The sequence below is a fragment of the Micromesistius poutassou genome, assembly GCF_964030765.1.
Source record: "Micromesistius poutassou genome assembly, chromosome: 1".
Taxonomy (NCBI): Eukaryota; Metazoa; Chordata; class Actinopteri; order Gadiformes; family Gadidae; genus Micromesistius; species Micromesistius poutassou.
In genome coordinates this window covers 3,097,415-3,110,528 of record NC_140271.1, presented here as the reverse complement: position 1 = coordinate 3,110,528, position 13,114 = coordinate 3,097,415, and the positions used below count along the sequence as shown (strand labels likewise).

Sequence of the window (13,114 nt, the reverse complement as noted above, 5' to 3'; positions counted from 1 at the left end):
GTGTGTGTGTGTGTGTGTGTGTGTGTGTGTGTGTGTGTGTGTGTGTGTGTGTGTGTGTGTGTGTGTGTGTGTGTGTGTGTGTGTGTGTGTGTGTGCGTGCGTGCGTGCGTGCGTGCGCGGGCGTGTGTGCGTGCGTGTGTACATGCACGCTCATTGTTATTCTCATTTGTACATGGCGACTGTGGGAAAATAACCGTGACAAGTTATCTTTCTGGCTTGCTTTACAAAAAAGGCTGAGAAGGGGAACATAAACATTCCACACATTTCCTCCCAGCAGTTATCCACTGTTATTGTTATGAATAATGTCTTCTTCTGATGGTGATGACAATGTAGGCTATTGCCCTCACACCATTGCCTCATTGGGGTAACAGCACAGTGCCAGAATTTCCCTGAATTAAGTCATAAATTGATTTGACTATTTCTATAACTAAACAGATTGCATTGGTGGCCATTGGGACCAAACACAACACTGCCTGGGCCCGTTACGTATGAAAGGTATTTTATAAAATACTGGAGGGCGAAAGGTAATTGAGTCTAAAATGTTTTTCTATTAACTAATGCATGGCCATTCTGGAAGAACAGTGCCACAGTGCCACTGGCTGTTAGCTGATGCTGATGTCGGAAATATCATGGACAACAACAGCTGCCCCTGCCATTACTGCGGATGGCGCATTATAACAGTTTCCATGAAACGTTGACATGCCAATTCATTACGTCGAGTGTTTCTGAGTGAAAAAAAGCGAGACTTTTTTGGTGGAGTCGGTTTTGCGGAATGTTGAGTCAGTAATCCATATTTAATTCCTGTGTCATACAGAGTCCACAAGATGTTCAAAAACATGTTTGTATGTTTTTCCTCTTGAACGTCATCGTCAAAGTTTTCCCTCTTAAATGTTAACGTCAGAGATGATGTGTGTGTGAAGCAAGAGGGTAGCTAAAACTAGAAATGGGAAGCACACCATTGCTAACCAACCTGTCTATCACCAAAGTTCAAAACTTTGTTGTGAATTAGACACTCTGTGGCTTCCTTATTCTTCTCAGTATTTGAGGAAGGAAGGAATCCTTTGAGCGGTATAGGTGCCTCTTTGTGTGAGATCATATTTCTGAGCTCAGCAGCCTGAAACAGAGAGGTGAGATTAGTGACTCAGTTTCACTTCCTGTAATTCAAAACACACCGAGTGAGCGAGCAGGCTCACCCCCCCCCCCCCCCCCCCCCCCACACACACACACACACTCTCTCTCTCTCTTATGGACTCTATGCGCATGGACCCCATGATTTTGCAACAGTATTGCAAAATCATATCTTCTCTCTCTCCATTTGTATCTCTCCCTCGCTATATCTCTCTATGAATCTGCCACTCTCCCTCTCTCCATCTCTCCTTCTCTTCTACCTCTCTCTCTTTCTCTCTCTCTCTCTCTCTTGCTCTCTCTCTCTCTCTCTCTCTCTCTCTCTCTCTCTCTCTCTCTTGCTCTCTCTCTCTTGCTCTCTCTCTCTTGCTCTCCCCCACCCCTGTCTCTCTGTCTTCATGTCTCCCTGTCTTTGTCTCTCTTTCAAAGCATATCTCATAATAGTCAAATGAACAGTGGAAGTCATGAGATAACATTAATTACAGTGAATATGGCTTCCCTTATTTTGCCTGTGAGATGGTCTTAATTTCACCATAACTGATAACTACATAAATTAACTGCATTTGTGTTGCTGTCTTTTAGGCACTGGGGCCACATGATCACATGACCTTAGAAATTTAGCTTTCATTTTTGCTGCTGGTTAATTGTCATGAATGAATGTATCTTGAGTCCATCATGTTTCTATTTCAGGCAGATCTTAAATTAGGGCTGTTTGATGAAGGGTCTCGTGGTATTTAAAAGGTCATGTGTTGCACGGGAAAGTAAACATGACTATACTTACTGAAACAAGTGTACAGCAAGCGTAGTTAAAATATTACTCATCCCATGAAGTTTATAGCATGCTGCTTTCATCTAAAAGCATGCCACATTAAGTTGAACGGCTGTAGTACAACATCACTATTTCATTAGTTCCACATGTAGATTTAGTGGGACACATCCACTGGCAGGATACATTGCTACGGTAATTCAACATTTAAAGCCTAAATATAGTATAAAAATATGGGTATAAGTGGGGGAAAAAAGTATTTTCAACACAGATAAGTATATCCACATGGAGTTAACCCAGAAGTAATACATTTTGTAGGCATAACACCAACATTTAAGGTGATGTAATTGTATATTTCTGCTATAGTTGCACTAGTTTATATTGTCCTCGTTCAATACATCATTGCTGTACTCATTTCGGTAAACTTTCTTTTTACTTTGTTTTTAAAAAGGGTTCACAATTTGACTGGGTGAAGGATCAAAGCATGTGTAAGTGTAAAGGAAAATATCTTACAGTGTTCTTGCTAAAGACATATTTGTGTAAATGCAAATAAGTAAGGGCTAAACAGCTTAAAGAACTGTGGTAAACATATATCCGTCGACTACTGCCATATATGACTTGATAATGCTTTATCACCCAAAATAGCACGAGGCTTCAATGCACATACATTCCTTGGGATGGAATGCTGACTTTCTGAGTCGGATGGAGAGTTATGATGTTTTCTAGGGGTAAATGCAGCACATTTTACTCCATGTACCCTGAGAAAACATCATAACTCTATCAAGCAGCTATTTACTCAATCTCAAATAACTCTTCAGAAGAAAAAAGTAATGTTGAAAATATATATCAGTTGCTTTATTAAGCACAATTGTGCTTATGTAGCATATAGATCAAATTGAATAAAAAAAAACATTAAGCCTACCCTTTTACAGTTGTGTCTGTAATCTATTTATGGCGTCCGTTAACCCCCCCCCCCCCCCGTTGCCCGACTCACGTCAGCACAAAGTTATTTTCATGAATGGAGGGGGCGGTCACGAGGAATGACGTGAGTGCTTGCGGAAGCAAAGCGTGGAATGTTGATACATTGTTGTTGTTTTGTAGTTAATTTAGTACGGGATACGTTGCTGTTCGCATGCTGCTCGCTTGGCCAATTGTGTCAAGTTAACTTCAAAAGCTGCCGGAGACTTCACAGCACAGCAGATTTTATTCGCATTCCCCGTCACAGATCTCCGCATTGAAGAGGTATGGCTGTTCTTTCTTTGATATTCTGACATTCTTTTCAAAATGTCCCACGTTATCACGGTTACACTAGCGCGTGCAGACGAAGCGTGTGTGAACGCATGTACCTCGCGACGGTGAGACGCGACTCGCTTTTATACTTCATGTTAATGTTGAGTTATGAAATATTGTTCACTGTGCGAAAACTTGTTAAATGTTTCATCGGCTTGAGGAGGACCTACATAAACAGATAACGCGGAAAAAAAACACTTGATTTTTTTAATCCAAAGCGAACTTATAAAGGCCTAATCGAATAATATTTTTTTGTACGTGACATAATTTACAAATGAAAAATAATTCCAGAATATTCTCGAACAGACTGCCAATTAATTCAAGTGACCATGTTACTCATTCACCAAGTAGGCTACATCTGAATGTTACTTGTAACATAAAGTTAAACAATGAATATACTGCGTATTTTTTAAATATATATAGTCTGATACAACCCTGACATGGGAAACAACACGTGGTCTGCATTTTAGAGTTCTGGGACAAAGGGCACGAGGCGCAGTGAGTGAGACCACCAGCGCTGCAGAGCGAGGCAGCGAACAACAGCCGCGCCTCCTCAGACCTTCTTCATAATAACTCCAAACTATCGTAGAATAATAATAATAAAATCCCTGCATTTAGGACGCATGTTTTCAAATACAACCCCGTATGCCTAGCTCTTATGATTGAAACTACAAGATGGTTTATAATTTAAATTGCAAGAAGGCGCAGAGCTGTCTCTCAAAATTAATTTGGTAGGTTTTTTAATAGGCTACTGCGTAGGTGTTTTTTGATTTTATCCAAGGCTTATACGATTTATGCTAAAAGCTCATTATGGGCTACATGACGCGAGAGCATGCTTTCATTATTTCCTACTGTGACCAATTTTATGACTTGTTGTTCCACCGAGGGAGTAGCCTATAGTGAGTCACTGTGAACTCAGTGGTGGAGCAATGACAAGGCAACTGTATCTGAATATATATATATATATATATATATATATATATAAGCTTATTTATGTTATATGCTTGTTGCAAATAAACATTACAATGTTGTTCAGTCAGTGTTGTTAAGTTAAGGAAGAGAAGCTTTTATTATTGGATGTGTGGGCTCCACCACGGGACGCGTGATGTCAAAGTAAAAGTAGCGGAAGTAAGTGATGACTCATCACAAACCACTTTAATTAGGCCTAGTGGAAACCGATATGCGTTGACGACCTACATCACAGGGCATACATGAATCAAAAAGGTGGCGAGCTCGACAGCCATTGGCGTGCATGTGATGTCAAATTCGCTGATGTTGGCGTCAGCCGCTTTACGACGTAATGACACGAAACAGACGTGTCCCCGCATACACGTTTTTGGCGCGCTTCTACTCAGTGCCGTTTAATTAGGAAAACTTTCAAAGTTAATGGAATTTCACATTTTGTCTTGTAGTTAAACATGTCTACACATAATAATCTGTATGTTATGCCTATTGTAACCACATTTTTTCTATATTTTTTAATGGAAAATATGTGTTAAGTAGTCTAACGTGAGGCTGTATGTAGTTCAAAGTTGTCCAAAGCTCACATCCATCCCACGCTTTAATTACACTCAAGGCAGTGGAACCGGGACAGGTATGTCCTTGTTTGCTGAATGCCTGACATTCCTTAGAATTCCCTATGTCCCCTCACTTCGCTCTCTACGATATTCAAAACTAGAGACTCTCTCCTCCCTTTCCTTCCAACCACCGCCCCCTGCCCCCCACCCATCCCATCCCATTATTCATGCCAGCCCCTTTCCAAGGAACGCTGTACTTTTCCTTCCTTCCTCCACACGAAACAACGGGGTTTTCCAGGAAACGTCAGTTGAGAAAGGGTGTGATTCCCTGCCGCCCACTGACGTTTTTCTACCCGTAAACAGGGTGACTCACCACCCAGCTATGTTCCCTGTTTCCTTCACTGTATTATCCCCCCCCCCCCCCCCCCCCCGCCACTGGATTAAACACCCCCCAAACCGCCCCACGTAGGAGACCATGCCTTCTGGGACAATATGGAACATGGATTGGGAGGAAGGGAGGGTGGTGGAGGATTTCAGTTTTCCAGTTTAACTTTCCAGTTGGGGTGGGCTTTTATGTCAGCGTCTTTGCATGTTCTCAGTGAGCCAAGAGGGCAGAAAAACAACACAAGGCGCAGATTTCTAAAGACATGCGTGTGCTGCTGTCTGTTATTTGCTGTTTATTTAAGGAGGGCGATTGCACGCGGCCTGCAGATGTTACCTGCCTGCCGTGATTCAAGTAGCACCTTGAATCCGGTCGGGCAAATTCCTAGACTAGACCAGAATAGTCTTCCTCTCATCTCATTTTGGTGTCTGAGGAGAACAAAATACTATTTGTTTTGAGTCTGGTTTATTTATCCTTTACATTGCGTTTGGAGAGCGTGATTCTTTGAAGCGTTCTCCAGACAGACCAAAACGGTCTTCTCGTCTCCTTTGGGTATCTTGAGAAGAACAAAGTGCTACGTTTTGAATCTGATTTATTTATCTATTTAACTTTTCTAAAGCTTGTTTTTATGTCTGACCCCAATTATGGAGTGTGGTGCTTGGAATGTAAGCCTTGGCTTGTGAGTGCTTTAGATCCAGCCAGCGTCCCTTGTGTCTTTGCTATGGATGTTTTTGTTAGTATACCAAAGCCATAGAGGCTGTTTACCTCGGGGCATGGGTTATATTTCACACACCAAACACCCGTAACCATTGAAGTTAAATATACCTTGTGAAGATTAGGATGGAAGTCACAGAGTTCCCTCCTTCAGACTTTCTTGTGTATGTGTTGATGTCCTGATATAACATTCTGATCTTGTCACGTGTGTGTGTGTGTGTGTGTGTGTGTGTGTGTGTGTGTGTGTGTGTGTGTGTGTGTGTGTGTGTGTGTGTGTGTGTGTGTGTGTGTGTGTGTGTGTGTGTGTGTGTGTGTGCACTTATTTGGTTCCGTAAACTGTGTGGTTTTGATAACCACTCACCGTTGCTGAGAGCAGCTGTTTCCGTAAGGGATTGAGTTACTGTTTGTTTCTGTTTCTCTGCATGGCAAAAGGGCCACTTATGAAGACAAACAGATAAATGGAAGACGCACAGTCCAATCAGATTCACCTTGCTCACATTTAAGTTGTTTACATGTACACACTGAATTTGAACAAGGCACTTCTGAATTCCAGACATATTTAAGGATTTCACTGCTGTGGTTCTCACAAGTGTAATTACCTCCAGTGAGTTAGTTAGTTGGGACAGCAGAGTTCATTGAAGAATGTGTTCAGACGGTACAACACTCCTTTACAGCGGGTTGTCCATTATGTGATTGCACGGACGGATGTGTGCGTTGGATTGTTTACACTCGTGTTAATTCATGTTGGAGTCATTCAGTGGCAGGATACTGTGATGTATAATCCTCATCACATATTTCCTGTCTCCAAAAAAGACATGCACGGGATTCCTTGACGTAGAGTTTGAAATATCTTGATAAGCAAAGGTCATTGCGCAACAGCTAGAGCGATGTGCACATATACAAATATATCTGGATGGAGGTCTGCTAGTTCAACACTGGAGGTGGTGGTGGGGGGGGCAGTGAGGCTTGTTGTTAGGGCTTTCTGTGATATTTTCCAAGGGAGAGACCGTCTGGGGATGCCCTTTGATGCAACACCACCAGTTACAGTGGAATCGTTTGGGGGCCAACAGCCTTCTGCCGGAGGAATCACTGTGCTCCTCGGCAGCTCCTTCACGAGGCGAGCTCCCCCCCGGGCTGAGTATGGGGGTTTGGTAGATTGGTGGTGGGGCTTTTGAAGTGTAGTGCACTCTGTTTACATCTCTCCGGACCGGGACGGTCGGAGGTGTTTGAGACTTTAAGTCTTTTTGTATAAACACCTCTTCTATTATCCTGACTTTATGCGAAGGCTTTTTGCATGCTTATGGTTTGCGTTTATGTCCTGCCCACCGTGGGGGGCTCCTGTCCCCGCGTTGGGCTCAGTTGAACTTGTTTTCAAGCAGCTGCAGCAATGCGTTCTATGGCCTGCAGCTGATTCAAGGGCAGTTCATCCCGCAACTGAATAGCCACACCCTGCAATGGTTGACCGCGGTATTACTTCTGTCACATGTCCTCTTAACGTGTGTGTGTGTGTGTGTGTGTGTGTGTGTGTGTGTGTGTGTGCGTGTGCGTGTGCGTGTGCACGTGCTTGCCTGCGCTGTGCTGTGGTCTAAATATATCCACTAGGGTTTAAATAAGGGCATCATGCAGCCCAGGAAAATCTCTAGGTGTAAAAGGATCTGAGTGGCAAGATGAGGCTTAAATCAATACAGGGGCATTGTCTCTCGACTCGAAAAATACATCTGTGACTGTGGAGGAAAGTATGCCTCTGTGACACTAACTTCTGGAATGTTCCACATGCTGCCTTCGCTGCTAACCCTGTAAAGTTCAGCAGAACTAAACGCGCTGTGCTGATGTAATGATCGAGTGTCACTGCTGGCTATTTGATGACTATCGTGGGTTTTTTTTTAACTACATATTGCACATTGCAATCCTGCTCTCGAGGTTTGAGTGCAGATGCATTAGTTCACGAGTAATTGTATGTTCACATCACGGTAGCTTTATGGTTGTTCTGTTTGTGTTTTGTTGTGAGACGGCGTGCACAAGGTCCTTGTGTTATCGTTGTTTTGTTATTTCCCCGACCGACCCCTGTGTAGGCTTTTTGTCGCGCTGAGGTTATGAATGAGACCTGTTTACCCTTTGAGGGGACCATGTGATTTGCACTCCCACGCCCATTGGCAGGGCGTTTCCATGGCAGCAGCCCTAGCATGGAACAGTGCACTCGCAGTCAGTCTAGAATGCAGGCCCTGTAATGGAGCCTTCAGGGGCTTGGTGTGTGTGTGTGTGTGTGTGTGTGTGTGTGTGTGTGTGTGTGTGTGTGTGTGTGTGTGTGTGTGTGTGTGTGTGTGTGTGTGTGTGTGTGTGTGTGTGTGTGTGTGTGTGTGTGTGTGTGTGGAGGGCGGGAGGCTCTCAGAGGATCACAGCACAGCAATCTCTGTTTTTGGCTACTCTTAAGCATGCCTGGCACTGTTGTATATACTAGAGAGAGCGAGAGAGGGGGAGAGACGGTGGGGTTAGTCTATAAGCGTCCCCTGGAAAAGAAGCTCACGAGCTACAATTGTCAAGGTGCAAAGATCTAAAATAGACGATGGGTGGCCTGGCTTGTTTCTATTAATGTTTTGTCTCATGAAAGACATCACTGGAGGCCCGCCTCCAAGAGGTTAACACGGGCCATGGGGCTACTCTCTCCCCCAATAGCAACAAGAGTCCGTAGGACGGTTCCTCACGGTGCTCTGCTGACCTCTGTTGGCCACGTCCGGTACTAAACGCGCACGCCCAAATATTGACCCATGATGACGACGCTCTGGAATGTTGTTGCGGTGTCCTTTCACATTTATTGAAGTAAAGAACGCTGGGAGTGACCTCAGGGCACCACTTTGATCCCCAAGCCAAAAGTATATTGCAGTTCGTTTTTTTTCCCACATTAAAATCCATAATAAGCAATTGTTTTGAACACTGACTTTGTTTTCCCCCCACAGGGACTTCTGTGAGGTTTTGGCCCGTTGTCTGCATGCAGGGTATGACGACTCATTTCAAAACAAGCAAAGCTTTAAAGGTACGTCTGAATAGTGAGTTGGTCTGGCCTGGTCCTTCATTCTGTGTCATTACTGTTCAGGAAGCTCAACTCTCTCCCCTCTCTCCCTTCCCTCCCCTCCGCCCCCAAGAACCCTGGACCATTTACTTTTTAAAATATATTGATGTAATTGTATTTATATGCACCGTTTTGTTTTGCCTACCTTTTTCAGAACTATTTTGCACTATTGCACTACTATACTATTTAGAATGAATATATTTATTGTAACTATTACTTATTTTATTTTATTTTACCTAATTGAATCCTTTAATACTTAATGCACCACCGTGGGTCAGAGACAAAACGACATTTCACGTCCTCTATTTGTCTTGGTACATTTGTTGTCACTTGTCAATAAAGCTGACTTTAACTTAAAGCTGACTTTAACGTCTTCTTCGTCCCCCCCTCTTCAGGTCAAGAAGGAGGAGGGAGAGAATGCCCCGGCGCTCAGCGACGACGAGCTGGTGGCCATGTCGGTGCGGGAGCTCAACCAGCACCTGCGCGGCCTCACCAAGGAGGACATGGTGCGGCTGAAGCAGCGGCGGCGCACGCTCAAGAACCGTGGCTACGCGGCCAGCTGCCGCATCAAGCGCGTCACGCAGAAGGAGGAGCTGGAGCGCCAGAAGTGGGACCTGCAGCGCGAGGTGGACAAGCTGGCCCGCGAGAACGCCAGCATGCGGCTGGAGCTGGACGCCCTGCGCGCCAAGTACGAGGCCCTGCAGTGCTTCGCCCGGACGGTCACCTCGCTGTCCCCGGGCGGCAAGGTGGGCGCCACCAGCGTCATCACCATCGTTAAGTCGGCCAGACACGCCAGCAACAGCAACAGCAACAGCAGCAACAACAGCAACAACAACAACACCACGCCCTTCTCGGCCGCATCCTGATGGGGGGGGGGGTCCCGAGTTTTATGTGCCATAGCTGCCATGACCCCCCCCCCCCCGCCCCCCCCCCCCCCCAATCTGCCCACCCTGCTCATACTCTACTGCTGGGGGGGAAAGCCCAGTTGTCAGGACTTTAAGGAGAATGCAGCAATTTGCCATGGCACCTGTGTTACGCTGCGTTCACTACGTCTTTGTTGCCGTCTGTTTCCTTTTTCTTACGTCGTCGTCGTCTACGCACTGTGTGTGAAACCCCTTAACCAACACCTAACCTTACCCTTCACCCCAAGACCCCCACCCAGAACCGGCAGGGCACCTTTAGGAGATCCATCCCTTGTTTTCCATGACGGAGAGCAGAGTCTTTGCGTCTTTACTCCAGCGCGAGTATGCGTTTACCGTGTGCCATACCGTAGTGGCATAGATCCGAGAAGACTCGGATCTTCGATTTTTAAGCTTTTCTACTGCTGCAGAACGTCCAAGGTTTTTACTTGATGTAGATGTTGGTCCCATCTCAAAAGAACCCTGTGAGAGCATGTTTGTCCTTCTGTACCAGTGACCCGATGGGAGTGTAGCCATTGATGCTTGACCTTAAAAACGAGAGTCAGTGAGTCAACAGAATAAAGGATATTCATATGCATCTTGAATATTCCTTTTTGCTGAAATTTTACTTCAAACGTTAAGGGTATTAGTTGTTAAAGTTTGTCAGTAATCTGTCCTTCAGTGTATATGGCCGATAAGCCAATGTTAAGCAGAATGGCTGCGTTGTCTCATTGTCTCTTCTTTGAAAAGGCAGACAGACTGATAAGTCATGGAAAAATAATTGTGATACAGGGAAGATATATATATATATATATAACCGGAGACAATAGGGCAAAGATCCACTCCTGTAATGGTTTGTTTGAATCAACTGGCTGCTGTCTTGATTGTGAATCTGGCCATCACATCAAATTATAGCTTAGAAAAAGATCTGAACTCTGCCAATTGGTTTCCCACAGACAGACGCAGTGTTGAATGATAAACGTGGATACTTGCATCCGAAGAAATCGGATATTGAATAGTGCCTGGGATTGTGTATTGTTTACTCGTACAAAAGCCATTTGCCTCCAAACATTTTATGACCGATACAGATTGAGGCTTGTAGACAAACATACTCATTTGTTTATTTTGCGGTGGAGTTATTTTTTTCTCCTCTCCAACCATTAATATGGTAAATCAACAGCTGTGCCTGTGAAGATACACACTGGCCTTTAGAACATGTAAGCAATGGACTTGATGTCCGTAATGCAATAGCACTTGATATGAAATGGTAAGGGAAGCGGTATAAAACTACAAGGGCAACCAGTGGCACAAAACACCCAAAACCTTATGCCCAGACCCATCAGCCATCTGTCTATTTTTCACATTTTGTTTGGAGGGGGGAATTTCAGTTATGAGGTCCGACCACTTATTGCATTTATAGGTCAAGCGTCAAATTCTCTTGAAGTCATAAGTTACAGTGTATGACATAACCATAAAGAAGCACTTACTTGTGAGCCGCTGCCTTTGCCCTTTTTATATGCAATGCCATTTTTCTTTGATCGTGGGTAATCCATATTGGATAGATTTTCATTCTCGTCAATGGCCCTTACTCAATTTAGTTCCTGTATATTACAGACTATTCTATGGCTCTATTTTAATTTTCATAGCAAGACATGTTAATCGAAAAAAACAACCTAGCACTCTCATCTGGCTCTATAGTCACATATACCGTCCATGGTCTCAAAGAAAAAAAACATACAATCATTCCTACTGCTGGGTTCATGAGGCAGGACTGCTGTTGGCCACTGTGGTCAGTGTTAGTAGAGACTGTTAGCGGCACACCTTGCTTTTCGACACAGACTCTGGCGAGCAAACTCCTGACACCCATCTCTAGTCTCAGCAGCGTCACACAATTACCGTCCAAGAGGTTTGAAATTAAATCCAAATAATTTTTTTTTGGGGGGGGGGGTTCTATTTATTTATCTGGAACAACGTTTGGAATGGAGTGTGTCGTGGAGATTGTAAATGTCAGGATTTGCTCTTTGCTCAGAGGACATGAGCTGTGCTTCCATTGGTTCCATGGCTGCAGAGAACACTGTGGGGAGGTTTGCTGCTGTAAGGACCTGCTGTGATGTGTGCGCAGGGACGTTGCTCTGCTCTGTTCTTATCTCGTGTAATTTCACTTTGAAGCTGTTAGTCACCTCCAGTGTGTGCTCCCGCTTATATTGAGTTTTATATATTATATATATATATATATATATTCATGCATATTTTTCTATATTTATGTCTAGATGTTGATCTTTTACAGTTTATGGGAGTGGTGTGATTCAATAACTTGTTGAATGGAAATGATGTTGTTGACCTTTTTTATGAGCAGGAAAGTCTCCTTCACTTTCAAATGATCTTGAAAAACTATTCTTTGTATGTCTTTCATTGAAATGTTTCTATCTATGCCCAACAGATATCTCTTCCGGAGTTAAACACTAAAATGTCTGACAATTTTTACTGCAATAACTTGGTATGTAGACTGATGGATTAACTCTACCTAGAACATTTGAACTCAAGATCACACTGACTGAAAGGTCGCAATTCTAAGCACTTCGTCCAACTGTATTTTATGCATGCGTGTTATGTCTATTTTCAAATAAAACTTCAAAAGGCTATTGAAAATATCGAGGTATAAAAAAAGACGATGGCAATACAATATTCCCATGGAAACAAGGTTGCAGATGAAATATCTATGCAAAACCAGATGCCTAAAATACTTTGAATCCACCCTTTTACCACCATGCTATGCTGTCTCATCATTGGTAAAATTTTGACAAACGGTTTTATATTTTGTAAATGTAATCGTGTTTACTAATTACTAAATGATAAACTTTATATTTTTATATAGACAAGAGGATTTACATTTCCCCTCCAAGAAGAGTTGTTGCTGGATATTTAAATATTTTATATTCAAGTCATAGCAATGCAACTTTTATAATGGTTTATGTATTATAGTCTCTCATACATCCATGTTATTTTAATTCCAAATAAGTGATTTTGTTTCGTATCCAACTAATGTGGGTACCACTTTTGTAACTAACAAAATCTTACCTGGAAGTTCTTCTAAAGCTGCTAAGACTTGTGTGCCCTGACCCACTCAGCTCAGTTATAAGGACTGACCAATAGACTATATATGTTTTGTATATATGATGTTTACATGACATTGTTTAGCGCATTCACATTGAACATTAGCCAAATTACAAGGTAAAGTTTTTGGAAAAACCCTTACATTGCATTATGCTGACCTCATGTGGTGAAGTTTATAACATGAATAAATTGAAATGTTTTAATCAGTCAAGCATTCTTTTTTTTTTTTTTACCCATGCC

General features: G+C 43.2%; 1 protein-coding gene across 1 annotated transcript; it reads left to right on the top strand.

The window, feature by feature from the left end:
- Nucleotides 1-2,994: 2,994 nt before the first annotated feature.
- Nucleotides 2,995-9,727, top strand: mafk (v-maf avian musculoaponeurotic fibrosarcoma oncogene homolog K; the record flags this gene model as incomplete). The annotated part of the gene is made up of 3 exons (XM_084488341.1): nucleotides 2,995-3,133; nucleotides 8,749-8,825; nucleotides 9,257-9,727. The coding sequence occupies exons 2-3, from the start codon at nucleotides 8,781-8,783 to the stop codon at nucleotides 9,725-9,727; spliced, it is 516 nt and encodes a 171-aa protein (XP_084344467.1). The 5' UTR covers nucleotides 2,995-3,133; nucleotides 8,749-8,780.
- Nucleotides 9,728-13,114: the final 3,387 nt, after the last annotated feature.